The 27,636-nt window shown below is 50.1% G+C and overlaps 1 protein-coding gene across 1 annotated transcript in view; it reads left to right on the top strand.

Moving 5' to 3' along the window:
• The window catches only part of SUSD6 (sushi domain containing 6), a 97,294-nt gene extending 74,015 nt beyond the window's left edge, over window positions 1–23,279 (top strand). The window contains exons 3-6 of the mRNA XM_039240716.1: window positions 14,196–14,393; window positions 15,365–15,503; window positions 18,932–19,359; window positions 21,744–23,279. Of these exons, the coding sequence (XP_039096647.1) occupies window positions 14,196–14,393; window positions 15,365–15,503; window positions 18,932–19,359; window positions 21,744–21,769 (791 nt within the window). The 3' untranslated portion in view covers window positions 21,770–23,279. The remainder of the gene's footprint in view (window positions 1–14,195; window positions 14,394–15,364; window positions 15,504–18,931; window positions 19,360–21,743) is intronic.
• The last annotated feature ends 4,357 nt before the right edge of the window (window positions 23,280–27,636 follow it).

Here is a 27,636-nt window from a genome sequence, read left to right as displayed (position 1 = left end):
CATACTTGCCGTTACAACATGTTAATTAAGAGAATTCAGCTGTGGCACCAGCTGGGGATGTCTGGCTTTGTGGAAGATTGCAATTAGATGCTTTATTTTCTATTTTCTTTTTCCCCTTTCAACTTTGGTGGAATGCCTTTGAGTAGGGGCTTTTAGTCTCAGCAGTATAAATACTTTAATGTGCCTAATTATGTAATCGTACACTTATACTCCTCTGTGTACACACACATGGTTTTATGGATTTTCATCCCTTTTTTTCATACATGAAACATCCTGCCTGCATTTTGGTAGGTATGGTGGGGCCAGATTCCTCCATGCATTAGACAGGAAGAAAGAGGAGGGCCAGAGGCAGTTGGTGATTTTCCTCTGATTATGATCTACCCCCCTGCTCCCTCATTGACCCATTGACCCTTTTATGGGCAAATCCTTTATCTCTTAAATAATTAGCATCTCAATAGTTTCCTAGCAAAGTCAAGGTAATTTAAATAAAATTGAACTTTATAATACTATATCTTTGGGTTAATTTGCATGCACTGTCTTCCAAAATGCGTTGTGTTCCTTTTCCCAGTCCCTGTTCCAGGCAGGCCTAGGGCATTAGCCTGAACGTGAGAGCTCCTGCATGCAGGCACAATGGAACCCATTGATTTCCAGCATGCAGCTTGTGCAAAGAGGTCCCGTAACCCCAGCTGTTAGGACCGGGACCTGGGAGCAGCTGCTTTCTGAGATCCAGTCCTCCAGGGATAGGCCATCTGCTGCCGTGTGAGTGAACCCTGGGAAAGAGATTGACCACAGGACATCTTTGTGTTCCTTTTTTCTGCTCCAGTCCCTTCAGTTCTTTCCTGGCCCCCCTCATCTGGGCAAACTGAAGAAACATGATGAATCTGCACTTGAAGACTCACATGGTTTGCCTTTCTGTCCTTCCCCTGTCCCCACTCCATCACACCAGCATACCCTGCTCTCTTGAAAAATAGTTTCCAGAATAGGCAGGCACATTTATATGACTGGCTTCTTCCGCTGGATTAGTTTTAGAGGGCACACTTTTGTTTTATTATTAGCAACCTGACTGCATTTTAGAACTGGAAGGGTCCGTAAAAATCTTATTTTAGAAAAGAGGAACCCAATATTTTTCATTCTTCAGCCCTGGTTTTCTAAATTTCCAGCTATCTCCCATTAAAATGTGGAATCCTTTGCTGCTTTCCATGCACACAGCACCTCTTCTTGCTTCTCTGCCTTTACTAGTGCCCTCATCTCCCCCTTGAAAGTTCTTCCATCCTCCTTTATCCCACAGTCACAGTCCTGCTTCCCCGAAAGGTCAGAATTCTAATACCACGTCTTCCATCTTTTCTGATCTCTTCCTCATTGGATCAGTCCTTCTTCAGAATGTCCTGTTGTAGGCTATGTTGATTTCTAATGCCTGTCCTTTATGGTTACTTACTAGTCCGTAAGCTCCCAGAGCAAGCTCCCAGAGCAAGCTCCCAGAGCAGGGCCTACATCTATTTCATCTTTCCACCCTCCTTCTCCCATTGCCTGCCACAGTGCTTTTGGAACTTAGTGGGTTCCAAAACTTGAAAGGATATGCAATCCTTACATGAACTCTAGGAGATAAACAGTAAATATTACTATTATTATAACCCGGTTGGGCTCCTCCTCTATATCCCCAAAGAGTCTGAGGTCTCTTCAGGGACAGAACCACGTATTATTTATTCTTAAATTTCTAGCACCAACCTGGCACGTTGGCAGGTAAATGTTTTAATAGATATTTGTTAAGTTAATGAAGTAATTCTTTTTTTTTTTTTTTTAAATATTTTTTATTTATTTCTAGGAGAGAGAGAGAGAGACAGCGTGAGCAGGGGAGGGTCAGAGAGAGAGGGAGTCACAGGCTGAAACAGGCTCCAGGCTCTGAGCTGGCAGTCAGCACAGAGCCCGATGCGGGGCTCAAACCCACGAACCGCGAGATCATGACCTAAGCGAAAGTCGGACGCTTAACCGACTAAGCCACCCAGGCGCCCCGTTAATGAAGTAATTCTTACCAGGAAAGTGAAACCCAGGGAGATTAAGAATCAACACTTAACAGGGGTGGCTGGGTGGCTCAGTCGGTTAAGCATCTGACTTCAGCTCAGGTCATGATCTCACAGTCTATGGGTTTATACCCCACATTGGGCTCTTTGCTGACAGGTCGGAGCCTGGAGCCTGCTTCCAATTGTCTCTCCTTCGTTCTCTGCCCCTCCCCTACTTGCAGTCTCTCTCTCAAAAATAAACATTAAAAAATTTTTTTTAAATACAATCAACACTTAAAAATGTTTTTCACTCTCTTCTGGGTGAAACTTATTAAACCAGTTTTTTGGAAGACAAAAAGTTAAAAGGTCTTTTCCGTTCACCTGTGTGGCATCTGGATGTAGTTACCTACTGACACATAGAATGGGTGAGGCTGCAACAGCAATATCTTCTGACCAGGAGTCTTGCACTGGTCAGTCGGACAGTGGCTTGGCAGGGCCACGGGCCCAAAGACCAGGAGACGCTGAGAAAGCGACAGGAGCACACGCCTCAGCATCATTTAAAAAAGCACAGTTGAGACTCTACCTGACTCTGACCTGGTCTGGGCCCAGACTTCCCTAGTCTGTTTTGAGGTTGCTCTGTTTAATGATCAAGGAGTCTCAGCACTATGCTAGAGCCAGGCTGGTAAATATACAGGCTGAATCCGATGGGAGGCAAGTCCCAGTCTTGTGGAGAATCATCTTGAGGGCCATGTGCCCAGCTTTGGGCCTCACAGTGGGTTTTAGTGGATTCCCGGTGTTTTTAATTTTTTTTAACGTTTATTTATTTTCTGAGAGAGAGAGCGCACAATCAGGAATAGGGTAGAGAGAGAGGGAGACACAGAAATCCGAAGTGGGCTCCAGGCTCTGAGCTGTCAGCACAGAGCCCAACGCGAGGCTCAAACCCACAAATTGCAAGGTAGTGACCTGAGCCAAAGTTGGACATTCAACCAACTGAGCCACCCAGGTGCCTAGGATTCCTGTTGTTTTTAAAGTTTCTTAAAAGAGGTTTAAGTATGGCCTCCTCAGAGAAATGCAAGGGTTTCACCTCCTCTGCCTGGGAGGAGGAAGGGAGTGCCCTGTGATGGACAACCTCTTGATTGACCTCCGAGGCTCCATCTGGTTCAGAACTTTAGAAAGACCCAAATGTTGAAAAGTGGGGAAGAATTTAAAAAAAAAAAAAAAACCTTGGGCGAGTTTGACTCCTCATTATCCTTGATCAGCTGATGGTAGCACAGGGTGCGAAGTTCCCTTTCTAGGAGGTACAAGGGAAATCAAGGAGGCCTGACAAGCTGCTTTTCCTGTGGTGGCCGGGTGAGACAACAGTGGTTTAAGATGAAGTGTTTCAAGAAAGAGAGTCCCTTCCCCCATAAGGCAGAGGAGGAAGAATATCAGATCAATAGACTTTGTACCTATGGACTCCCATCTACCTGTGACCGTTTGTCACCATGTTCCTTCTAACTGTTGGTTCAGAGGTTCTAAGAGCTTCATTCCCCCTTAAAAAAAAAAAAAAAAACAACTTTCTTTTTCCTTTTATATTTCCTATCCCTGTCTCATGGTAGACTCAGGCCTGCATTCAGCCCCCACGGAATATACAGGGCTCACTTCATGGCATACCTTGCTAACTTTAAAAATAAAAGTCAGTTATTTTACCAGTAAAAATGGGTTTGTTCAGGAATAACAGAGAATTGCAATTTGGGACGTGCAAACTATGGCAAAACCACAGACAAGCCTAACAAAGGAGAGGAACATTGTTTATTTTTATGGAGAAGTAGGAGGGAGTTGGGAGGGCTTTTTTTTTTAATTTTTTAATGTTTATTTTGTTTTTGAGCGAGAGAGAGAGCATGAGCAGGGGGAGGAGCAGAAAGAGAGGTAGACACAGAATTCAAAGCAGCCACCAGGCTCTGAGCGGTCAGCACAGAGCCTGAAGCAGGGCTTGAACTCACGAACTGAGAAATCACGACCTGGGCTGAAGTCCCCACTTAACTGACTAAGCCACCCAGGCGCCCCTGGGAGGGTTTGTTTTGAATGAAAGTTCATTGGAGGAAAGTAAGTCCCGGGTGATGAAGATTTCTCACTGGCTGAGGTACAGGGGTAAACAGTTTCTTGTAGGAGATGAAGTTTGCATCGTTCCCTGTTGGGGCCCACCATTGATGGTTCTTTCCACTGAGATGTCTGTTAGGGCTCTGTGATTGACTGTTCTTCCTATAACAGATGTGGAGTGGGTAAGGCTCTCCCTTCCATCCTCCCCTTCTAGCATCCTGAGGGTACTTCAGTGAGGCTTCTCTTAATTAACTTTCACACCTCAGACTCATAGTCTGTTATACTTTGTGTGTCACAAGGAGACCCAGTCACATTTTTCTTCCAAAAGACCATGTAGATCTTTACCCCTCAATTACTGATGAGTATTTTTTAAGGAACTATGGTGTTTTGGTGGATTTGGGCCATCACCTCGACTGCTCTCTGCCACCATCCATAGCTAGAAGTGGACGCTGATTATTTCCTTTCAGTTTTGCAGTTGGGTAGGGCCTTGGTGAGTAGCAGTGTCCCGTCGAGCACCTGGGGGAAAGAGAACACTGCCTGACTACTGTTTGGTGGCACATGCCAGAGGCTGATTATTTGGGGCCTGGGCAAAGATACCCCAGTGACCCTGTGTGTTCTGGGAGCTGGCAGAAAGTCAGCCCACTGCCTAATTCTAGGTCACATCCCAATTTTGCATTTAGTGACAACCTCCTTTCACACATCCCTCTAGAAAGCCTTGCAGTCTTAGCTGAAAATGCCCCCATACCTTCTCCTCTTGCAGCTTTGGTATCTGTGGGCCCTAAATAGCTTCATTGTATGTCCTACTCAGAGATTAGTGAAGGAAACTGTCTGGCTTGCCTTTTCCCCGCATTGCTCTGGGAAAATGTGGGCTCACTTGAGATAGGACCTGAGTCCTCTGGGCACAGGTAAACTCACCAGTCCACATTCTTCTCCAGACAGGAATCACTGCAACTTTTGTCAGACGTATCCCACCCCCATGTTATGCTTTTGTAGGGCTTGGGTAAATTTTTTCTGCTGGCCTCTGCAATCAAGGAGCTTCTCTGTAGGAGGAAGAGGGATAAACCAGAGTTTGGAATCCAGACTCTTAATGCTTAGTAGCCATGTAACCTCAGACCATTACTACATTTTTCAAAGCTTCAGTTTCTTCATGTCAGCAAACTGAGTATTCTACCACCTTCCCGGTAGAGTTAAATAGGTGAAATAAAGTTAATAGAGTTAAATAGAATTAAATAGGATGGCAGCTTTAAAGTGCCCAGGGTGGTGCCTGGTGATACATGTTAATTCTCTTCTACCCTGTTGGACAACAGAAATCATTAAATTTCTTTTAAATTTAAGTTTGTGTTTCTTGGAGGCCTACTGTGTGTGCTTGGTACTGGCCTTGGCATTAGGAGTTAGCAGTAAGAGTCTGAAATGAAACCATGGCTCTGATCTTTGTGCCCGAGTCCAAGCCAGACTGCTAATTATCGCCTGCTTATCAGCCCCCCTTCTGGAGTTGGACAGTGCCTTGGGCCGCAGGCTGGGGCCTTCCTCCAGAGGCCTGGCCTGCAGTCTTCTTGGCGGTGGGGAATTCTGAGGGGGGAGAGCAGACGTATGTGCAGTTCAGTTAGATAGGGGAAGGAGGTGAGACCAGGAAGTAGTGGTTGCTGAAAAAGAGAAAAATAAGCATCATCCACTTTCCCTTAACTCTTTCACACCCACTACCAAGGAGTGCATGGTAACATTTGTTCCTGCACATGGAGTGGCTTGGATCCTAGCTCTGCTGTCGTCCACACATCCCGTGTGGGCTGTGTTCTATAGGTCACCGCACTGGGTCGGGGAGTTCAGACACCAAGTGGCCCAGGCCTGGAGGGAGTAGGCTGAAACCCAGTGGTCGTCTTGGCCACTATGACAGGAGGTGAGGGAGTCGGGGGAGGGGAAAGGGTAGTAGCAGCCTGTTCCCCTGGGTCCCTGAGCGGCAGGAACAGGAGGAGGTGAAAAGGTAACAGGCCATATGGAGGCCATTTGTCAGTCAAGAGCAGCCTGTGGGGAAAGGGGCTGGGGTTGCTGAGCTGCGGCAAGGGGAAAGCAAAGAAAGTCCCCTAAGTGCTCACTGTGCTCTCTCCAGATAGCCAGACGGTCCCGAAACAACCTTCTTAGCTTTGCTAAAGCCTTTGCCCTACCCCGTTCTGAAAACCGGAGCGAAGGATCTGGTTAGCTATGTGAGAATGAGTGTGTGGTCTGTCGGTGCCTCACACTTGCGAGTCATTGTGCAGGCGTCTTTCAGGTGAGCAGTTCTCTCCCTCTAAAACACGACTTGGAGGTGCGTATGCCTGTCAGGGACTAACGCTCAAAACAGTTCAGGCATTTGACAGGGTTACAGATTGGGCCCCTGGGTCAAACCTAGATTCATCTGGCTGACCTCCAGGACCATGCTCTGACCTGTCGTGGCCCTGATCCTGTTAGGTCAGGAGTATATTGTCATGGCCTACACCAGAGTTAGAGAACACGAGAGGCACCATGCAGAGTGCTCCTCTTTGCTGTTATCCGTTTTTGCCTCATGTCAAATCAGAAACCACATGGCCCTTTGCAATTAAAACCATGACAGTGCCTTGAAATGTGGGCAGAATTTTGCAAGTCAAAGCAGTTTTCTACTAAGCATCTACGATCTGCCAGATTCTCTGCGAAGATCTGGGGATACAAAAATGAGCGGAACAAATGCCTGCCCCACAGCTTGGGTGGGTGAGTGGGTGGGGACAGTGGAGAGGCGGGGGAAGGACTGACCTGAGAGAAAGTAATTGTTGCAGAGACAACAATGTGATGGTGTATAGAAAGAATGAAGATGTTATGGGAACACAGAAGAGGAATAATAAAGCTACTGTTTATTGAACACTCAGTGTGTGACAGACCCTGTACCAGGCGCTTTACCTGTGTAGTTGTGATTAATCCGCTCAGCCACCTTGTGTGGTAGCCACCTGTACTTTAGGATCCATATTTTACAAGCAAGGGACCTAAGGAATGGGAAGACGTGCCCAAGCCCACACGGTGGGTAGCCATCGTAAGTGTGACTCCGGTGCTCTTACTCTAGGCCCATGCTGACAGGTGCTGCCCTGTGCTGCTTTGTTCTCCCTGGCAGTGCCCTTTGGAATGGTTTTCTAGAGCGAGTGACCTTCGGACTGAGTCTTGAGTGAAGTGATGGGTGGCGTTCCAGCTGACCCGTGTGCATTCAGATCAGAGTTTCCAGGAGACAAACACCACTTCTTCTTTCAAAATGACTGCTGGTTTGCTGGCTGCTTCCAAGTTACAGGAAGTAACCTGCAGCTGCAGCAGGTTGCTGTAAAGAAAATGTTCTTCCTCATTGGCTCCGAAGCCAAGCCACGGGCAGGCATTTCCCCTTTCCTGTGAGGTGGAGGGAGGGACCCCCACCCAAGATAGGACTGACAGGCTCTGAAGCCAGGCCCATGTGTGCGTTACCAGTCTCCTGAGCAGGGGCTTCCGCTAAGCCTCTGTGCAGTGGGGGTGCGGTAGGGGAGGAATGGGGATGGGGCAGCCTGAACCATGGGCTGGTTCCTCCTCTTCTCCTCCACCCCAGCCCCGGGGCCACACCCTGGGCAAGGCCTGAGCTGTGGCAGGCTGGCCCTCCCCCAGTGCGTGGGAAGTTCTCATGAGAAAAGGGATCCTGGCTGGACAATGGCTTCCTGTCTGACTGCTGGGAAGGGTTGTCTTAGGGGAGAGGAAGGCTGCAAATGGCATGAGAAATTGTCTCTCCCCTCTCGCTGCCGCCTGTTTTAGACTTCTGACTATTTGAGTGAAGGGGTCAGGAAGGCAGAAAGCCAGGGAGAGCCCTGGACAGAAGCAGCCCTTGGGTATCTCTTGAGGAGGGAACTCGTCCCGCCTGTTGCCCTGTTCCCACTACACACCCAAGCCAGGAATCTGCCCAGATGGATGCGGAAGCTTCTGCGCAAACAGGATGCTGTCCTCAAGCCTCTCACGCCTTGTGCTCAATTTAAAGCCTCCATGGCTGCATGTAGGACTTTGATGAAGGGACCTTGAGTGGGTGGTGAGGCCAGCAACGCACCCAACTTAAAACACATTTGCAGATGTCAGAAGAGACCTCAGAGGTCATCTGGTTTGGTAGCATTATGTCCTGGAACTGAGGCTCAGAGAGACCACTGTCCACAGGCAGTACCCTTTGTCTTTGTCACTGGCCTCCCTTTTTAGGATGTGGATATGGGAGGAGGAGGTGGGCCTGGAGACCCTCCGTTACTGCCCAGCACTGCGGAGAGGGAAGTCATCCTTCCTGGGTTTACATCTGACTCTGCCCCTTTCCTGCTAGGTGACCTTGAGCAAGTTTCTGAACATTTCTCCTCAACTTGCCCATCTGTACAATTTTGTAATAATAAGTTTCTGACAAGGTCTTTGTGAAGCTGAAATGAGTTACACATGCAAAGTGCTTGGACTAGTGCTTGGCATTTATAGTAGATGGTCAGTAAATATGAGCTATTAGTACTTAGATTTTTAAAGGAGGCTTCAGAAAAAAAACTGTTCACTATAGTCAGATGTGACCATTACCCTGCACCCCTCCCTCTTTGCATTTGTCTGGAATGCCCAGTCCCAATTTTCTCTGGAGGGTTTCCTGAGGAGAATCGCCTTCATTTTGAGCCTTTTCACACTACAGTATGACTTTTCCTTTCACATACAGAGTAGCTAGATGCTTGAGAAGCTCCAGGCCCAGTGTTTCAGGGGATGAGCCACAGGATGGAGCCTAGTGCCCTCCTGTCCTCTGCAGGCCCAGGTTGACTTCGTGGTCAAGCCTGCAGCGTAAGAACCAGAGTGCCTGTTGAATCCGGCATCGTTATTTACAGATGCGTGTTTGGGGGCAAATTACTCCACTCAGCTGAGCCTCATTGTTCTTAGGAGAAAATACAGTACCTGCTTCATGTAAAAAGAGAGCTCACAAGAGTGCCTGGCACATGTAATAATCTATTTGCAGTAATTATTACTTTCCTTGTTTTATGTTTGAAAAAACAAAAACCCCAAACGGCACATTTGAATACCGTTTTTTGTCTGTTTTCACCTTGCTTTTTTCTCTGGCTCTGCTCCTAACAAACTGTTGAAGGCTAGAAGTTGAAATTGGACCTTCACATATCTAGAAGGGATTTTGAGAGCAAGCACACAAACAGTACCTTTTAAAATAACCTGCAGGGAGGGCACCCGGGCGGCTCAGTCGGTTGAACATTCAGCTTCAACTCAGGTCATGATCTCACGGCTCATGAGTTTGAGCCCCATGTTGGGCTCTGTGCTGACAGCTCAGAGCCTGAAGCCTGCTTCAGATTCTGTGTCTCCTTCTCTTTCTGCCCCTCCCCTGCACGCACTCTGTCTCTGTCTCTCTCTCAAAAATAAATAAACATTAAAAAAAAAAAAAGTAAACCAGCCAGGCCCCAGGCCCCTCAGTGCTACCTTCTTCCACATCTGCTGCTTCACCTCTTACCTCATGCCCCTGTGGCGTGGTTCTGAATCCTTTCCACTGCTTTCAGATCGCCAGACTCCCCCTCTGCCTCTCAGACATGGACCCTTCACAGTCTGTGCTGTCCAGTACAGTGGGTCCAAGCCCCATGTGGATTCTGAGAACCTAAAGTGTGGTTACTTTGACTTGAGATGTGCTGACTTACTATTAAAACAAAAATTAGAGATCTCATTAATTTGTGTATTGATTACATGTTGAGATGTAGTCAATAAATTTTACATAAATTGGGTTAAATAAAGTAGATTATTAAAATTAATTTTATGTGTTTCCTTTTACTTTTCCATTGTGGCTACCAGAAAATTTAAAATTACCTATGTTGGGGCACCTGGGTGGCTCAGTTAAGCATCAGACTTCACCTCGGGTCATGATCTCACAGTTCATGGGTTCAAGCCCTGCATCGGACTCTGTGCTGACTGCTCAGAATCTGGAACCTGTTTCAGATTCTGTGTCTCCCTCTCTGTGCCCCTCCCCTGCTCACACTCTGTCTCTCTCAAAAGTAAACATTAAAAAAAATTATAAAATTATCCTGTGTGGCTGCATTATATTTCTCTTGGACAGTGCTGCTTTAGATGTGTGATGTTCATCTATTCCTTCCTCCCTGCCCTCCTTCTTTTTCTGATCCTATTTCTCTTCCTTGCTCCTGATTCTTAACTTTCCTCTGGTTGCCAGCAGTGCTCAGATGAATAAGAGGTCTCTGACAAGAAGGACAGCCCAGGCTAATAGAAAAGTTTACATTTTAATACTTCCTTCTTTGATTTATGTTAGAGTTGGCGTGTTTCAGTCCGTCCCCTCTAAATTGTAAGATTTTTGAGGGCACAGTCTTGTCACCTTTATATTTACGGGCCTCCTAGAGCAACCTGTGGGGAAGTTGGGGGCTCTGAGTTACAACGAAGTAGAGACATTTACAATACTCCCTCCGTCGTGTCCCTGATTATTACGACTGCTGTGTGTGGTGTGCTGGGTTTGGGGGAGCCTTTTTCTTCTCCCTTTAATTCCCAGGAAAGCTTTTCTCCGGCCATCCTTTCTTTGGATGCATTGATTAAGCACCTACTTCTCTGTGCTTAATGTTACGTTCTAAATGTTAACTGCTCTGATTTTAGTCTAAAACTACATTATTTCAAACCTGCGCATGAACACTGCTGCGCATTGGTTAAGAACACCGATTTCTTCAGCCCTTGGTCACAGTGTTTTGGAGTATGGTGTTTTCTTGATAACTGAGGTGTCAGCCAGAAATCTCTTTTGTTGAGTCTTTTTTTTTTTTTTTTAATGCGTCAGGTATTTAAATGTCTGTTTCCCTTCCTCACACTGACCTTCACACTCCCTAATCCCTGTAGCTCATTTTGAAGGGGCTCAGGTGTTCAAATTTGTTACTTTGAACAGTTTGATCTGGGCCCTTTCCTGGAGCTTGTTTTGATTTGTTTGTTATGGAATCTTATAAAGTTTGTTTTCTTTATTGCCTCTTCGTTCTGAAAGCTGGTCCCTGGGACACAAAAGCAACGCCCATTTAGAAGGGCTGATCAAGAGCTCTTGTTTCCTACTGATGAGGGTTTTCTGCTGCAGTGACTTGGAGGTGGAAGGATCAGCCAGCTTATTTTGCGTCGGCTCCGTCTGCATCCTCCCCAGCTGGCTGGATGGCTGTTCTCTGCGGCCCCTGAAGAATTACTTTGCTGCTTCCTGTGCTCACTGGAGGCCTAAATGGCTGTGGGAGATAATGGAAAGCAGAGAAGGAAGCTAAGGAGAATTAATTGATTTTTTTTCCTGTAAAATTTCTCTCTTCTGGCTTTCTCCCTCTCTTTTTAAAATTATGCAGCTTTGCCAAATCAGATGAATTCATTGTCTTCTTGGCGTTTAGAACAGAGCTTACAAACTCCTTCTGAGAACCTGGGGTTGTCAGAGGAGAGCCTGAGGACCAGATTAAGTTAGCCTCTTGCCCAGGAGGATGGCTTCCAGAAGCCTCTGGATGCTTATTTCCTCTTCCTGATATTCTTCCATTTCTTGTGAACCCAGGCATCACTGAGAGGGTCCTCTTGAACACCTCTTTGCCACAACTCTCCCACTCTACTGTTGCCTGAGCAAAAGGGCTATATTTTTTTCTTGTGTTCTTGGTGTCTTAAAATGACCTTGCCACTGCCCCCCCGCCCCTTTTTTAACCTCTACAGCCTCCTTACTTCCCTGGACCCTGGGACAGCCTCTTTGCAATGCTGAGCCCGATGTATTTAGCTTGTTTCCTTTGACCTTCACAGATAATGTAAAAGAACCTGTGTGCATGTATTTGACTATACTAGGATTGCTGTACTATGGACAGACTTTAAGGCTCCCCCCAACTCTGTCCATCTTGTCCATTACCAGATTCACTTCTCTTGTAATTCTGCCCTTCTCAAGACCGCTCAGCAGCTTCCCTTGTCCTCTGAACAGATTACAGACCCCTCCTGTTGCAGTCAAGACCCTCTGCAAGATGGTTTCATTGCTCACCCCCCCCTTTTTTTTGCGCTAAATTTTCCTTATGCTGCATGATTTCAGAGGTTCTCTAGATGTGGCCTTTATGGGCAGGAATGCCAGCAGCAGGAGTGGCTGTAGATCCCCAGCTTTTCCTCTGAGACCACCTCCCCCAGCACTTTGGACCCGTGAGTGGGTCCTGCCTGCTTTCAGGAGCTGCCCTGGGGGTAGCCCAACATTAATCATGCTGAGGAAATGACTCAATTCGACACAGTGCTAGGAGAGCCAGGGGGTCTGTGGCAGCCTTGTCGCCCTGAACAAAAGAGGGGAAATGTGAAGAGTAAAGTGGTTTACAGAGGCTCCTTTGGAAATCCAGCTGGACAGCGGTTTGAACTAGTTGGCCAGAGTTGCAGGAGGCACCAGAAGGAGTGTGGTGGGTCTGTCCCCTTCCTGTGCAAGACTTTGGGTGAGGTGGGTGGCTTGGGAAGAGTCCGGAGAAAGCGTGTCTCTGGAGGGCCCCAGGGCGCTTACTTGGGCTCATCTACTCGTTTCAGAGAAGCTGTCCAGATCTCTCCTGTGGATCCCTGTGGCACCCACCCTGGCGTTGTCTTCTAATCAGTCCTTACAGATGAGTCTTTTCTCCTCACCTCAGCAATACACAGCTGGAAGGCAGGGAGCCGACATCGCTTTTTCGGCGTGACCCACCCCCAGCCCGGCCGGCAGTGGCTTGCTTGCTAGCCGCTTGTAGATTGACGGGAAGTGGTATTTGATAAGAGGCTCTAAGGGCATCTCTGTGCAAGGGAGCGGTGGACAGTCCTGTGAGTGGGAGAGGGGACAGTCAGGCTCCCGGTCTGTTAGAGGAAGTGGAATAAAAAAACCAACCACATTCTTATTTTCATACCGATGTTCTTGTGATAATCCGGATAGGGGCAGGATATTTGTCAGCAAAAGCAAATGTCCTTTGGAAATTTCTATCTTTCTTGTATTAGGCTTTTGGAAAGTTGAAGTTTGTGGTACCTGGCCATCCTGCCAGCATGTCTTCTCCCACAGCCTAGTCTTCCAAACAGAATTTCCTTCAGTGCCCCCGCTGTGTATCTCCTGTTACGACCAGGCACACCCCACAGTCCATTGCCTGACTTTTAACTCTGCAGCATCTGGCCAGGGTTGGAGGGACAGCTGTGGAATCAGGTCACCCTTCTTCTGAGGCCGCTCAGACCTTCCTGCTCCTCTGACTCACTGCTATCCAACTCATCTACACCAGGGTTCCCACCACACTTAAACTCTTTTTGCCTAACTGACCTTTTTGAAAGGGAGGTGACCTGGACATGCACACTTCTTAAAGGCCCACTCAGCTCCTGGGGTAGAAGCAGTGTCTGCTGGTGGCAAGAGCACAGGTTTTAGAGTCAGGAGACTCCACTCCGCTCCCCGGTCTGCCCTTCACACTGCTTTATGCTTGGCTAAAAGTCATTTAACCTCTGGGGGCAGTGTCCTCATCAGCAAAGGGGAGTAATGATACCTACGTCTTGGAGCTGTCAGAATAAAGAGATAGAAGGTGAAGATGCTTTTAAGTTAACTAGTCTTGTCCGAATGGAAGATGTGGGATTGAGACCAGCACGGGGGGGGGGGGGGGGGGGGGGGGGGTTGCTCCAGTTAGGAGGAGGGCAGCACAGTGGGGAGTTGGGAGGGCCAGGACATCCATCAGAAGTCCCTCTCAGGCCATGAAGGCCCATTTTTAGCACACCATGACGTCCTTTCTGGTGTTGATATCAGAGACAGGGCTAACGTTTCCCCTACACAGGTTGACAGTGTTTTGCCACCTTTCACTCTGATTCGTTGCGTGTTTCAGTAGGTTTTATCAAAACCGTATGAGGTGCTAGCTCTGAGTTCAGACTGTCAGTGTCTGTCACTCCCTCATGGGTGTGGTGCTCCCAAGCCATATGCAGAACAAGAGGGGAAATGTTGCAAGCAGCCAGACTTTCCCTGCGGGCAGTGTGCTTCCCTCTGCCACTGGCAACCTGAATTTCCAGGGTTTGGCCAACAGCCTTTCCAAGGGAATGTCTCTCAGATCCTCCTGCATTTCCTATTGAGGCCTTCAGAACGGCCCTCCTCGGTGGCCCGGCCAGGATCCCGCGGGAAGCCTTACTGCTGTATCACCACACACTCTCTCTCTGTCTTTGCAGTGTGTTCCCTGCCCCCGGAGCCAGAGAATGGTGGCTATATCTGCCACCCCCGGCCCTGCAGAGACCCCCTGAATGCGGGCAGCGTCATTGAGTACCTGTGTGCTGAAGGCTACATGTTGAAGGGTGATTATAAGTACCTGACGTGTAAGAATGGAGAATGGAAACCAGCCATGGAGATTAGCTGCCGTCTTAATGAGGGTCAGTCTGGCAGTTGGGAAAGGGGGGCTGCTGGGGTTCTGCTTCCTTTAAGCTGGTGGGAAGTGGTGCCCACTTCCTCCAGAGCACCTGTGCCTTGGGGCAGTGTAGCTCCTTTGATGCCCTCGGCCTCCCTTCCTTTGAGATTTCGTGTCTTTGTAAAAGACATTTGGGGTTGCTGGTGCGTGTCCCACTGTGTTGCAGCTGAGCCACCGAGGGGCTTGGTAGCTTTATCGAGGCATCTGTTCTGCTGTGTAAAGTCCCTTTGATGCTCAGGATCTCTTGTTTGCCCAGCCAAGTGCTGGTGACCTTTGACCGTGTTCTGCTAACACCTTCTGGAGTGTCTCTTTTATATTATTTTTCTTTGAATGGAAATGGACTGTTTGTTATAGAGCTACAGTCCAGCTGGACAGAAGACCTCTCCCTCTCCTGCCTCCTGTCTTCCATGACGGGAAAATCCAACTGTCCGCAGGAAAGTATGTGCCCTGAAGCCGTCTTCGTGCCTCACACCCAGGCTCCGAGACCATGACACCCCAGAGAGGGATGGGGACCAGCCTGAGGTTTACAACTGAAGTTCAGGGCCTTAGGGCAGGGGATTACAGCTCATTTCTTACCAGTTTTCCAGCCACATGGGGTGGGGAGCATGGGTGGGACCTAGGATGGTGCAAGGCCATGTCCATGTAATGGTTGATATCTACCAACCTGCTACTGAGGATAGGATCACAAGTGGTTTGTAAAGGCCAGGTCTCTAGGGGCATGTGAGAGATGGTCCTCAAAAGTCTCAAGTGAAGAGAATTTAGATTCGAGAGCAGGACAGGGAAATGACCCCTTACCTTATGTGTAAAAGCTGCTCTACGCTTAGACTTCCAGAATGGCCATGCCCACGGCATCATGCAGGGGACAAGATCATCTATGGGGTTCACATGTTATGGGTCTGGGCACAGTACCCTTCTGATGATGGTTTATTTCTGCAGACAAAGACACCCACACGTCACTTGGGGTCCCCACGCTGTCCATAGTTGCTTCCACTGCCAGCTCCGTGGCACTCATTCTCCTCCTCGTGGTGCTGTTTGTGCTGCTGCAGCCGAAGCTGAAGTCGTTCCACCACAGCAGGTGAGCCCTGTGGCTGGGGGCAGTGGGCATCGCCGTGGGGTCTGGCCTTTGACTGCAGAGGGTGCTGGTGGGCCTGGCAGCCTCTTCTGATGTGTGTGCCCAGGGGAAGCGGGGGCCCCTGCCAGGTGTTCAAGCCCTGGATGTGCCTGGCACTGTGCTTACCGTTTCACACATTAGCTTAATCCTCATAGGACCATTGCGGATAAGGAAGCCGAGGCTCAGAGAGGTTAAGTCAAGGTTGTGACTCCTCTAGATGAGGACCACCTGGAGATTTGGACCTGGATTTGTCCATCCCCTAAGCCTTGTCATTTGCCCTACATCAGTGGCCCTCAGAGTGTGGTTCCAGCAGCATCAGCGTCACCTGGGGACTTGTTAGGAATGAGAGTTGTCAGGCTCCGCCCCAGACCAACTGAATGAGAAACTCTGGGGCTGAGGCCCAGGTACGTAGTTTCAGTAGCCCTCCAGGTGATGATGAGGCAGGCTCTGTTTGCGAGCCACTGCTCTGTCTCCCTGGTTCCCAACCTGGCTGCACATAGAGGCATCTGTAGGGAAGTAAACACAAATACTAATCTAGCATTAGTGTTTTATTTTGTTTTGTTTTTTAAATGTTTGTTTATTTTTGGTGGGGGGAGAGAGAGAGAGAGAGAAACGAGTGGAGGAGGGGCAGGGGGGTGAGATTCAGACGATCCAAAATGGGCTTTCTGCTGTCAGCATAGATGTGGGGCTCGAACCGATGAAATGTGAGATCATGACCTGAGCCACAGTCGGACACTTAACCGACTGAACCATCCAGGCCCCCTCTGGCCTAGGTGTTTTTAAAAAGCTTCCCCAGTGGTTCTGATGCGCGGCCTGGATTGGCAACTGCTGGAAGCAGAGGAAGTGGGTTTTTTCCCCCCATCTTTGTCACTTTCTTTTTTCCAGTTGAGTGCCCTACCCACAAGTCACCCCAGACTGCGTAGACAGGGTGGCGGAGGGTGGCAGTGTATGGGGGGACCGGCCCTGAGGGTATCCCTGGGGGAAAACTTCTCTCCGGGGCTGTCCCAGCCCCTGCAGTTGCTTGGGTTGCCCTGGCAGCTCACTCCCCTGAGAACAGTTCGCGTGCTCTCGCAGCCCTTCATCCGTCACTGTCGTCATCCACAGGCACAGAGGAACGAACTGAGTGGTGTCAACTAAAAGGCTTCCTGGTCTGGAATTTACAGACCAGGCTTGGGCTGAGTTTCAGCTTTGTGTGCTTATGTGATTTTTCTTTCTTTCCTTATTGTTTTGTGTGGCGGGGGAGGGCGGTGAGCAGGTAGCAGCTTTTTTTTTTTTTTTTAAGGTTGTGAAACAGTTTGTAGAATAAAGAGGACCTGGAGGGGACCATTTATTTGAAAGAATTGGCTCTTTCCACTTAAAGTCAAGCCGATCTGTCTGTTGTTTCATCTAAATTAGGGAGTATTTTCCCCTTCTAGTTACCTAGTAAGTGTGTTAAAAGTAATCGGGTAATTTTGCCTGACTTGAGTGGAAGAAAAATTTGTGTTTTTATATAAGCCCTGTTTAAATTTTGTGCTGTGTTACACATATTGCTTTTTTTTTTAATTTAAAAAAAAAAGGTTTTGTTTTTTTTTTTTTTTTTTAATGGTTATTTACTTGAGAGAGACAGAGTGTGATCAGGGGAGGGGCAGAGAGAGAGGGAGACAGAATCTGAAGCAGGCTCCAGGCTCTGAGCTATTCGTTGGAACTCACAAACCAGGAGATCATGACCAGAGCCAAAGTCAGATGCTTAATCAACTCAGCTGCCCAGACACCCCTTAATTTTTTTTTAATGTTTATTTATTTTTGAGAGAGAGAGAGCATGAGCAGAGAGAGGGAAACACGACTCTGAAGCAGGCTCCAGGCTCTGAGCTGTCAGCACAGAGTCCACCACAGGGCTCGAACTCACAAACCATGAGATCATGACCTGAGCCAAAGTCAGAAACTTAATCGACTGAGCCACCCAGGCGCCCCCACATATTACATTACTTTTTAAACAACAACAACAAAATGCATTTTGAATAACAGAAGTCAAGCACACGCCAGAATGCACACCGCTTTCTATATCACCTTGCCAGCAGTTTCCCTTCCTTCCAGAAACCTCAAGAGCTTCTGAGTACCACCCTGTCATCCTCACAGTGTCTGAGCCATTTGAATTGGTAGCAAGGATTTTATCTGCAAGTACAGATGAGGAAATTAAGAACTGATAACAGTCAAGCAGTAGTAATGCGGTCCAGTCTTGGAGCTTATGTGTGTTCTGATGTGATTATGCTGTGTTCTGAGGAGGACACAGCATCACAAACGATGCAGTTTTCCAGGCAAAAATTGACTGGAATCTTCATCCCAAGGAAACAATTATGTCCAGACTGTGGGACATCCTACGAGACAACTGGCCTGGATTCTAACAAGAAGTGTCCTTGTCCTGAAGGAAAATCTATCGTGTACTGCTCTAGAGGAAAGGAGATGGAGTAGGACTAAGCACAGTGCGCAGTCCGTGATGGGATCCTCAAAAATAAACAAGATAGCAGCCAAAACAGATATATTTTGGGGTATTTAGGAAAATTTGAATAACAGCGTTACACTATTGTTAAATTTTTAAAGTAAAAATGAAAGGCAGGCAGCGGGGTGCCCGGGTGGCTCAGTCAGTTAGGCGTCCAACTCAGGTTTCAGCTTAGGTCATGATCTCACAGTTCGTGGGTTCGAGCCCCACATCAGGGTCTACTCTGGCAGTATGGGGCCTGCTTAGGATTCTCTCTCTGCCCTTCCCCCCCGCCCCCCTACATGTTGTCTCTCAAAATAATAAGCTTTAAAACAATTAAAATAAAGGGCGAATAAAGTAGTTGAGTCAAAGGAACAGAATTCTTCAGATTTTAACTCCAGTGTCCCAAGACCATAATGCTTCTTTTCCCTCTCCTTTTTTTTTTTTTTTAACAACTGCTGAATGGAAATGTAGTTCACACACCACACAGTGTGCCCACCTAAAGCGTTCAGACACTGTAGTCACAGATATGTGCAGATATGTGTTACCCTCTTACTTCCCTGTCCTCCCTGTGCTGCATGATGGCTTTATTTCTAGGTCTCTAGGTTCCTGGTCTTGGCATCGTGTGAGAGGGCTTGGAGTCTGGGTATGCAGAGGGTAGGAGCCCAGGAACTGGATTCACATGCCAGCTTCCTCCCTCACGTCCTCCCTCACGAGCTGTGTGACTGGGCAGGGTACTTGACTTCTCCAGGCCGCACCTGTGTTCTTGGTGACTCTGCACCTGAAAGGGCGCAGGTGAGGGTTTGGTGGGATAAAGCACTTAGTGCTGTGCCTGGCACATGTAAATACTCAAAAATGGTTGGTGGCATTGGTGGCGTTGTTGGTATTCATCTGTATGTGTATCTTAACTCTTGCTTTGTTCCTCCTCTGGATGCAGGCGCGACCAGGGAGTATCTGGCGACCAGGTTTCCATCATGGTGGATGGAGTCCAGGTTGCGCTGCCCTCCTACGAGGAAGCTGTATACGGCAGTTCCGGTCACTGTGTGCCGCCTGCTGACCCGAGAGTACAGATTGTGCTGTCAGAAGGGTCTGGGCCCAGTGGGAGGACCGGGCCGCGGGAGCAGCAGCTGCAGGACCAGGGAGCCTGTTCCTCTGCAGGCGGAGAGGAGGAGGCCCCGGGCCAGTCTGGACTGTGTGAAGCCTGGGCCTCTCAGGGCTCAGAGACTGTGATGGTGCATCAGGCAACCACCTCTTCCTGGGTGGCCGGCTCAGGGAACAGCCGCGTGGCATACAAAGAAGCCCCAGATTCAGAGAACAGTGACATACAAAGCCTTTTATCCCTCACGTCGGAGGACTACACAGATGGTAGGTGGTCTGCGCTGATTGTGAATTATGAGCCACTCAGGGGCCGTGCTGGGAGTGAGGAGGGCCTGGGAGCCTCTCTAATAATTGGGTATTTGGAGGCAGAGGAAAGTAATACCTGGGGGATTAGCCTACAGAATAAGGTCTTGCCCTCAGCTCCCGGCAGGGCTTTGGACTCTACGTAGAGACTTTTGACTGTTGTCTGTGAATCTTCATAGTTTGGAGTTTCCAAAGCTATTTGTGGCCACAGGGCTGTGCTAAATCAAAGGGAGGACAGCTGGCTGGAGGCGGGAGTAGGGTCTGTTCTCTTGTGACAATTTTTATGTTCCTGAAAGGACAGGAGTGACAGAGAAGTCTGGGGTCATATTGCAGAGAAAACTGGAGCCGGTCCTTGCCGGGCACTTGGCAGTGTCCTTTCCAGCAGGAGTGTGCCAGTCCTGTACCAGTTGCTCTCTTGCACTATCTCAGCTAACCCTCACAGAGATCCTGAGAAGTAGATACTATTACCATCCGTATTTTACAGACCAGGATACTAAGGCCAGAGAAAGTGTCACTTGCCCATTGGTAAGTAGCAGAGTTGGGATTTGAAGCTAGTTGGATCTGGTTCCGAAGCCTGTGTTTATAACCCCACAGTGTCGTGCCACCTCTCAGGTGACCCTGGGTTCTTGGTGGCAAGCCAGCCATAGAAGGAAATTGCCAGCTCCTGACCTGCCTGCCTCTTCTGGGGCCTGGAGAACTGAATATTGGGATTGACTCTGTCGCTTTAAAAAAAATATCTTTGCACGAAATCCCAGTGTGGTTCAGGATGCCGACTAAACCTAGATGTTTCCCATTTGACAGTGAGGTTTCTGCACTTACCAAGCCCCTTTTGAAAACCAGTGAGGAAGCAGTATGTGCCCTCATGGTCCTGGGTGCCATTAATGTCTGAGGTTTAGAGTATCTAAATTGAGGAAGTTGGAAATTCTTGAATGTAGATTGCATTTAGGAGTTTCCTGAATCAACAGCATGCCTTCTTTCCTCTTGGTGGGGTATAGAGTAGGAAGGGGCCATTACCTAATTGACCTGTGTTTGAAGGTGGAAGCCAGTGGCCCCATAGATAACCAGCTATGCATGTATGTGTCTGTACAGTTTTTAAAATTTTCTTTTAATGTTTATTTTTGAGAGACAGACAGAGCATGAGCAGGGGAGGGGCGGCAGAGAGAGACACAGAATCTGAAGCAGGCTCCAGGCTCTGAGCTGTTGGCACAGAACCCAACTCGGGTCTTGAACCCATGAACCACAAGATTATGACCTGAGCTGAAGTCAGACGCTTAACTGACTGAGCCACCCAGGTGCTCTTATATGTCTGTACATATTGACACAGGTCCCAGGTGTACTTCTCAGCCCTTATCTTTGCTCAGGAGCCCTGCTGGTGCCTGCTCTGCTCCCTTTTCCTCACTACCTTGCTTTGTGCCATTTATGGAACAAACATTTTTGAGAACCCACCTCGTGTCTGGTGCCTCTGGGGTGATAGAAAGTAATTTGAAACATGCTGTCTGTCTGCCTGCATGGATTGTCCATCAGTTGGAAAGACCGGGCCTGTATTCAAGAAATAATGGAGCCAAGAGTTGTAGGGTCCGTGTCAGAGTGAGGGGCACAGAAAACAAGACCCATCAGTCGTTACAGACTGCCCGAGCTTTCTGAGGCTGACAGCACCATAGGAAATCAGGACTGTGAGCCATCCGGGTCGCCCGATGGACATAAAAGGAGACCCAAGACCCAGGGAGGGGAAGCGATATCACACAGCTGGTGATTGGCTTTAAGGAGGAGGTGGGACCCAGGCAGGACTTGTAGGGTGAGATTAAGGATAGAAAGAAGCAAGTAGGGGCCCCTGGGTGGCTCAGTCGGTCAAGCATCCAACTTTGGCTCATGTCATGATCTTGCAATTTGTGAGTTCGAGCCTCGCATCAGGCTCTGTGCTGACAGCTCAGAGCCTGGAGCCTGCTTCGGATTCTGAGAGGGGGATTCTTCCCCTCTCTCTGCCCTTCCCACTCTCATGCTCTGTCTCTCTCTGTCTCTCAATAATAAATAAACATTAAAAAAATTTTTTTAATAAAAAAAAAAGAAGCAACTAGACCAGCAGAGTCCAGGCAGACGGGAGGTTCAAGGTAATGGGACCAGAAGGTGTTTCAGTACTAAACATTCAGATTTTATCACACAGGTAGAGGGAGAGATGAACAAGGAAGGCCTAAAGAGGGGGCGAGGGGTGTAGACTCCTATGGAAGGTACGAGTGAGGCGGTTTGTTTCTTCGGACCGGGGCCTGCATGGTTCCCACGCAGGAGGGCCAGATGCGCTGCAGAGGCCCAGCGGGCTAACCACCGTGCTGCTCTTCCTTCTCGTCCTGCAGACATCCCGCTGCTGAAAGAAGCGTGAGCACCGCCACGGGCCTCTCCTCTGCAGCAGTCCTCTCTGCCCCTCCTCCCGCCCCCTGTGGGTGCGAGCACCCCCTACTCCAGCCACCCTGCCCGGATACCTGAGCTGCCACCTGTGTATCTGTGTATCTCTATCTCTGCGGGCCTCCAGGCCCACCTTGCTGGAAACTCAAGGATGCTTCTCGCCGTCTGCCTGCTGGACAGCTGGAGGCGCTGGCGTTTTGCCCAGTCCAGCCTTCCCATCTGTGGCGGGGACATATTTGAATGTGCCGGACTGAACTCTTCCTTTCCCCGAGCCCTCCGGGTCCCCTCCAGCCAGCTCTTTGGCGGCAGACCGCACCAGCCTGCGCGGGCCTGAGAGCCGCTGTGTTTACTTGTGCCTTCCCCCCCGGCCCATCCGACGACTCCCCTGTCGTGCAGGCTTGTTGCTGTCCTACAGGTCTTAGTGGCTGCACCGCTGCCCTCTGCCACACAGAGGGCCAGGCCTGGGTCTGGGTCTGTCCCTTCACCTTCAAGGGCTGGCACCATTGCCTGTAGAAGGAGCAGATCCAAAAGTGGCTCTAATTAGGGCAAGAATGTGGGTCCCCGGGCCTGCCCTCCGTTGACACCGGTGGCACATTTCTTTGGCTGAGGATGCGGAAAGTCATGCCAAAGCTGTCCCAGCACCCAGGTGTCCAGCTCGGAGGTTCCGGCTCCTGGCCCCATTGAGTTTCTGAGAAGCATCGAGAAGATCCTGAGGGAGGGAAAGAAGGTGGCTGATTAATGATTGTCTTCCTAATATGCAAGGCCTCCCTGCCTCCTTCCAGCACTGGCCTTCCTGGCCATGGTTTTTCTGTGTCACTGGAGCGGAAGGGGCAGTGGCCGCTGCCCCCCCCGGGTTTGGTCCTTGGCAGCTGCGCCTTCCTTGCTGTCCACGGGGGCCCAAGGAGAATCACCACTGGGACGGGAGAGTTGCCGAGGTGCCATGGGGGGCCTGTGGCATTTGGGGCACGTTGCCCCGTTCTGGGTTCATGGTGACGGAAGGGAGCCTGAGAGGCACAGACCGAGTCCCCAGGCAGCTTCAGGCAGCTCCAGCCCTGGTCCTGTGGGTCCTCGTCACCACAGTCACGTGCCTTAGTAACTGTGCCCAGGAAGCGTGCTGCTGCTTGCTGCACCGCTGCTTTCCCTGCTTGTGTTTCCCCGCCCCTCTTGCTCGTGCCAGCCCGCCAGTCCCTGGCCCCCCTGCCCCCCTTTCTCGTACCAGCCCGCCAATCCTTGCTCTCCCCTGGCCCCCCCCGCCCCCCTTCCTCGTGCCAGTCTGCCAGTCCCTGCTCTCCCCTGGCCCTCCTGCCCCCCTTGCTCATGCCAGCCTGCCAGCGAGTCCCTGACACCTGGGGGAGGGCCGACACTCCTGTTCACCCCCTTGCTGGTCTGCGGTGGGTGAATGCCTGTGAAGCGGCCTGGCTCTGGGACCCTGGAGTTGGAGCGGGTGGGTGTCGTGCTCCCCAATGCTTCTGTTGGAGGCTCTCGCTCTGCCACGTGTGGATGCTGACCGGGGCTGGGGTGACAGAGCTCAGCCAGGCTACTACCATCCTCAAAAGATGTGGCTTTAAGGAATGCTTGTTTCTGTTTTGTTTATGAAGCACTGGGGCGGGGAGACTGGTAGCCAACCCCACCTGCACCTCTGCTCCTCCCCCAGCTGCTCCATTTGAGGTGGCGAAAACCATAAAGAACCCAGTGTGTTTTCAGTACCTGACCTAACAGGGTAGCTCCAGGCGTGGTTGGCCGCGAAGATGAAGAGGAATGGCCTCAAGCCTCCCGCACCACTTTCACGCGCACTTTACCACCGCCCGCTCCTGGCCTCCTGGCGCCGCTGTAGTCTTCCTTCGCTCAGGGTAAGGGCGGTGCCTTCTGGGTCTGTGGGCACCCCCACGCCGCTCCCCTTCCCCGCCCAGGAGCCCCCATGGGCTATGCACAAAGCCCTAGCTGGCGTGTTTCCATATGGAGCAGGTGGGTGAAGGTTCCGGAACACAGAAGCCTCTGGGGGACATGCAGCAGACCGGGGGGCTTGCCCTTGCCTCCAGAGAGGCCATTTCCAGAGACGTGCCTGTCAGCGGTTGCTGGCACAGGGCCTGTCTGGGACCCTAGTTGCCTCATGACTCATGGGCTCTTCTTTACCCACAGGAATGCCCTGTCTTCCTCCAGAAAAGAGCAGATACGAATGGTAACAGGGACAAATGGCAGGGAGAATCCAAAGTCTCACTGTTGGGCCTGCAGCCTGAATTCTAGTCTAGAATATTTTTAAAAATGGGAGATGTTACCCTTTTTTATGTCATTACTCTGGATCTTTCCCTCCCAAAGAGATAAGCTATTTGGGGTTTATTCAGCCACACAGGTGACCAGCTTAGCCCTTGAACAAAAAAGAAAAAGCCTTTCTCCTAAAGCCTTCTTCCACCTTGCCCGCCCTTAACACCACCCTGGGGATCACAAGCCCAGACTTGCCTACCTGGTAGGAAAGAAAGTGGGTAAATAGGAACCTAGCATGCACACACCCTCGCCACCCCTCTCCCGTCCCCTCTGTCCCTGGCCTTGCTGAGGCCCAACTCCCAGAAGTGTCCGGGGAGGAGCCACGCCCCCCACTGCGGCTGACCTCCATGCTGGCTTCATCTCGCAGGTCTCCTCTCTGAAGCAGTTTCTTAGCCTCAGCCAGGTGCTGCTGTTCCTAGGGCATCTGGGCTTTGTCCCTTTCAAGGGATTAGGGACGGCACAGCTGCCTTGAGGTGGGGCCTGCTAAGAGACCAGGGTGGTGGCAGGAGGCTGCCACAGGTAGCCCAAGCAGGGAGGAAAACCCCACAGCCTGGCTTTCCTGGGCTCACCTCTGGGGGGCGTCTGGCAGACGGCTGTCCGGAAGGGTGGCTAGCACCAAAGGACGAAAAGTGTCTTTCTGCACACATGAGCTGACTCAGTGGTTTTATATCCTGGTGACTTGCTGTCATATGCCCAAGACTTTCAAAGGCCAATATGTGGTGAAAATCACTTAAGGTTTCCATCCCTTTCAATGCCTTAGTTTAGCAGATAGGCTCGCTCTTCTGCCATTTCTGACTTTTGTGCGCCGCGTTCCCATTTCACTGGTATGAACTGTGAGATGGATTGAGTCCCAGCCACTTTGTGAGTTTGTTTGGCTTTACAAGGCACTTCAGTGTGCCTTCTACTAACACTCCATTTGCAAACAGAACTTAGGCTAGTGTCGTCCCCATCCCTCCTCCCCCGCCCCTCCCCCCCCAGCTTTAAAGTTCCGTGGAGAAGCCTGATGGCAAGACCGACAAAGGTAGACTTTTCCTGCTTCTTTAGTGCTGGCACAGGAATTCGCCCGTCCCCTCCCAGTTCTGGCCACATAGCAGTGTCTCCTGCGTTCACAGGGATATCCTCACAGAGAATGGGTATGCTGCAAACTCATCTGCATTCTCGCCTTTCTTTCCTCCTGAAAGAGAATAAAGGGCCCCAGAAAGGAAGCGGCCCCCAGGCCTTACAGCTTAAGTCCACCTGTGCTTGTGAGGACAGTGAGCCTGAGGGACCTGCTGGGGGCCGGTCATCACCGGTGCCCAGGTTGGGGCTGAACAAGATCGTGCGTGGCAGGAGCCTGGACTGAGCGGTCGCATAGCCGGTTCCCTGAGCGGGGAAGGGCAGCAGGCTCAGCTTTGCGGGGAAGCAGCTCCTCTCAGTCACCAGTGGAAACCCTAGGAGACTCTTGCATGAAAACCCCCAGGCTGAACCCTCGGGGTCTGGCAGCGGAGCACTCAGCCCAGCCGGAGGAGAGGGGGACCGCCACACCCTGCCCTGGCTTCTCCCCACACCACTAGGGACCCCTCTGCAGAATGGTACTCCTGTATAATGGTTTCAGACGACACGTGCATCATTGACTCTGTGCAGGATGTCACTCAATTTGGGTTTGCTTTATTTTATTTTATATATATATATTTTTTGGTATCCTGTACATTGCAGTGGGTGTGAAGATAGTATTTTAATATTTGTACAAAGTTTAATTTAATTTTAATTGTTCTATGTATATAACTGCATTTCTAAATAATAATTAAAAAGGTTCTTATGAAGGCAGTTGTGAGAGATGTGATTCTTCCAGCAAGTTTTCAGAGAAACCCCAGGTCCAGAAGAGCGAGTGTGGTAGGCACCCATGAAGGGATGCAGCACCCGCTCGGGGAGGGGGGCGCTGCCTGACAGGAGGCGGCGGGACAGGGAGCCGTGTGCGTTACGGGGAGAGGGCAGAGGCCACAAACCGCAGTGGAAACACATTACTGGTCTCTGCAGGCATTCTCAGTGTGCCAGTCACCGTGCCGCCGGGGACTCCGCAGTGAGCAGTCTGGGGCCCGGGCACCATTGCCGCGTGGGGAGGGCAGCGATTCCAGTGACAGGTCAGGGGAGCCCCCCTGGGGGACAGTCAGGAAGCATCTCTTGGATGGAATGACAAATAAGCTGAGATGGGAAGGACCCGTACAGCCAGGCTAAGGCGCGGGGCGCCGCGACAGCACGAAGCACCTTGAGCGGAGAAAGGAGAAGTGGGGCCCAGGGCGCGAGAGGGCAGCAGAGGCCGGGTCCTGGAGGCCTCCAAGGGAGGAGTGGGGAAGTCTGACTTCGTCGTCAGGGTAGCCGGAGTGCTTTGACAGTGTTAGGTAACAGTGATTTAGTAAGCCCCACTTTTCGGGGGGGATGCCCTCCCCATCTCTTATCACTGCTCAGGGGGCTAAGACGTACCTGAGACCACTTAAGAAGTCGGTCTTGGGAGGAAGGCACCTTGAGCAGCTGGCAACCCCCTTCTCCGAGGTGGAGAAGCGGAAGGCGTGGTCTAGGGAGGCGGGGAGATATGATGGCAATCTCAGGACCAGAGGGCAGAGCACGTGAAGGTCATTGCTGGAGACGTCATGGTAGGAGAGGCCACGGTGTTTGAGCAATTACGAAAGGCGGTAAGGGGTGAGAAGAGGGAAGTACAGGGAGCTGTCGGATAAAAAATCAGGCCACTCTTTCTTTCTTTTCTTTTTTTGATCAGGCCACTCTTAACGTTGTCCTGGGGATAACTATGGTCAGGATGTGTTTGTCTAATACTTGGATGGGAGAATGTTTTAGGAGCATCTGTGCCCAGTCTCCACCTTAGCGGCCCCGGTCCGCACAAACATCACTACCATTAGTTGTAAGGAAGTGAAGGGAAGAGCACTTTGCCAGCTTTTAAGAGTAATGGTGGGGGCGCCTGGGTGGCTCCGTCGGTTAAGTATCTGACTTCAGCTAAGGTCATGATCTCACAGTTCGTGCGTTTGAGCCCTGTGTTGGGCTCTGTGCTGACAGCTAGCTCAGAGCCTGGAGCCTGTTTCAGATTCTGTGTCTCCCTTTCTCTCTGACCCTCTCCTGCTCACGCTGTCTCCCTCTCTCGGAAATAATAAGACATTTAAAAATAAATAAATTAAATAAATAAATAAATAAATAAATAAATAAAAGTAATGGTGATAACAGCTCATGCTTGCTCTCCACGTACCAGGCAGAGTCCTATGCACTCGGTGTGTATAAACTCAGCCACGTTTGGGTCAACAAGGTAGGTGCCATATCAGAGCTCCATGCCACATACAATGAAGCCCAGGAATAAAGAGGTGGATTAACTTGCCCAAGGTGGGGTCAGGATTGAATTCAAACCCAGGCAGTTCTGCTGAAGTGTTCCCCTCCCTGCTCTGGCCCCACTCCATCAGACACTGCCTGCCTCCCGAGGCCCTGACCGCAGTCCTTCTGCCTTTCAGTCTCTGTTCCAACCAGTGAGCTTCAGGCAGAAGAAAAACTAATTTCATGGCATGGGAGGGAAAGGGCACACTTTTCACTAGGATAACAGATGAC

This window comes from Hyaena hyaena, unplaced genomic scaffold (genome assembly GCF_003009895.1).
Source record: "Hyaena hyaena isolate Hyena2069 unplaced genomic scaffold, ASM300989v1 scaffold_179, whole genome shotgun sequence".
NCBI lineage: Eukaryota > Metazoa > Chordata > Mammalia > Carnivora > Hyaenidae > Hyaena > Hyaena hyaena.
This window is presented reverse-complemented; position numbering and strand designations above follow the sequence as displayed.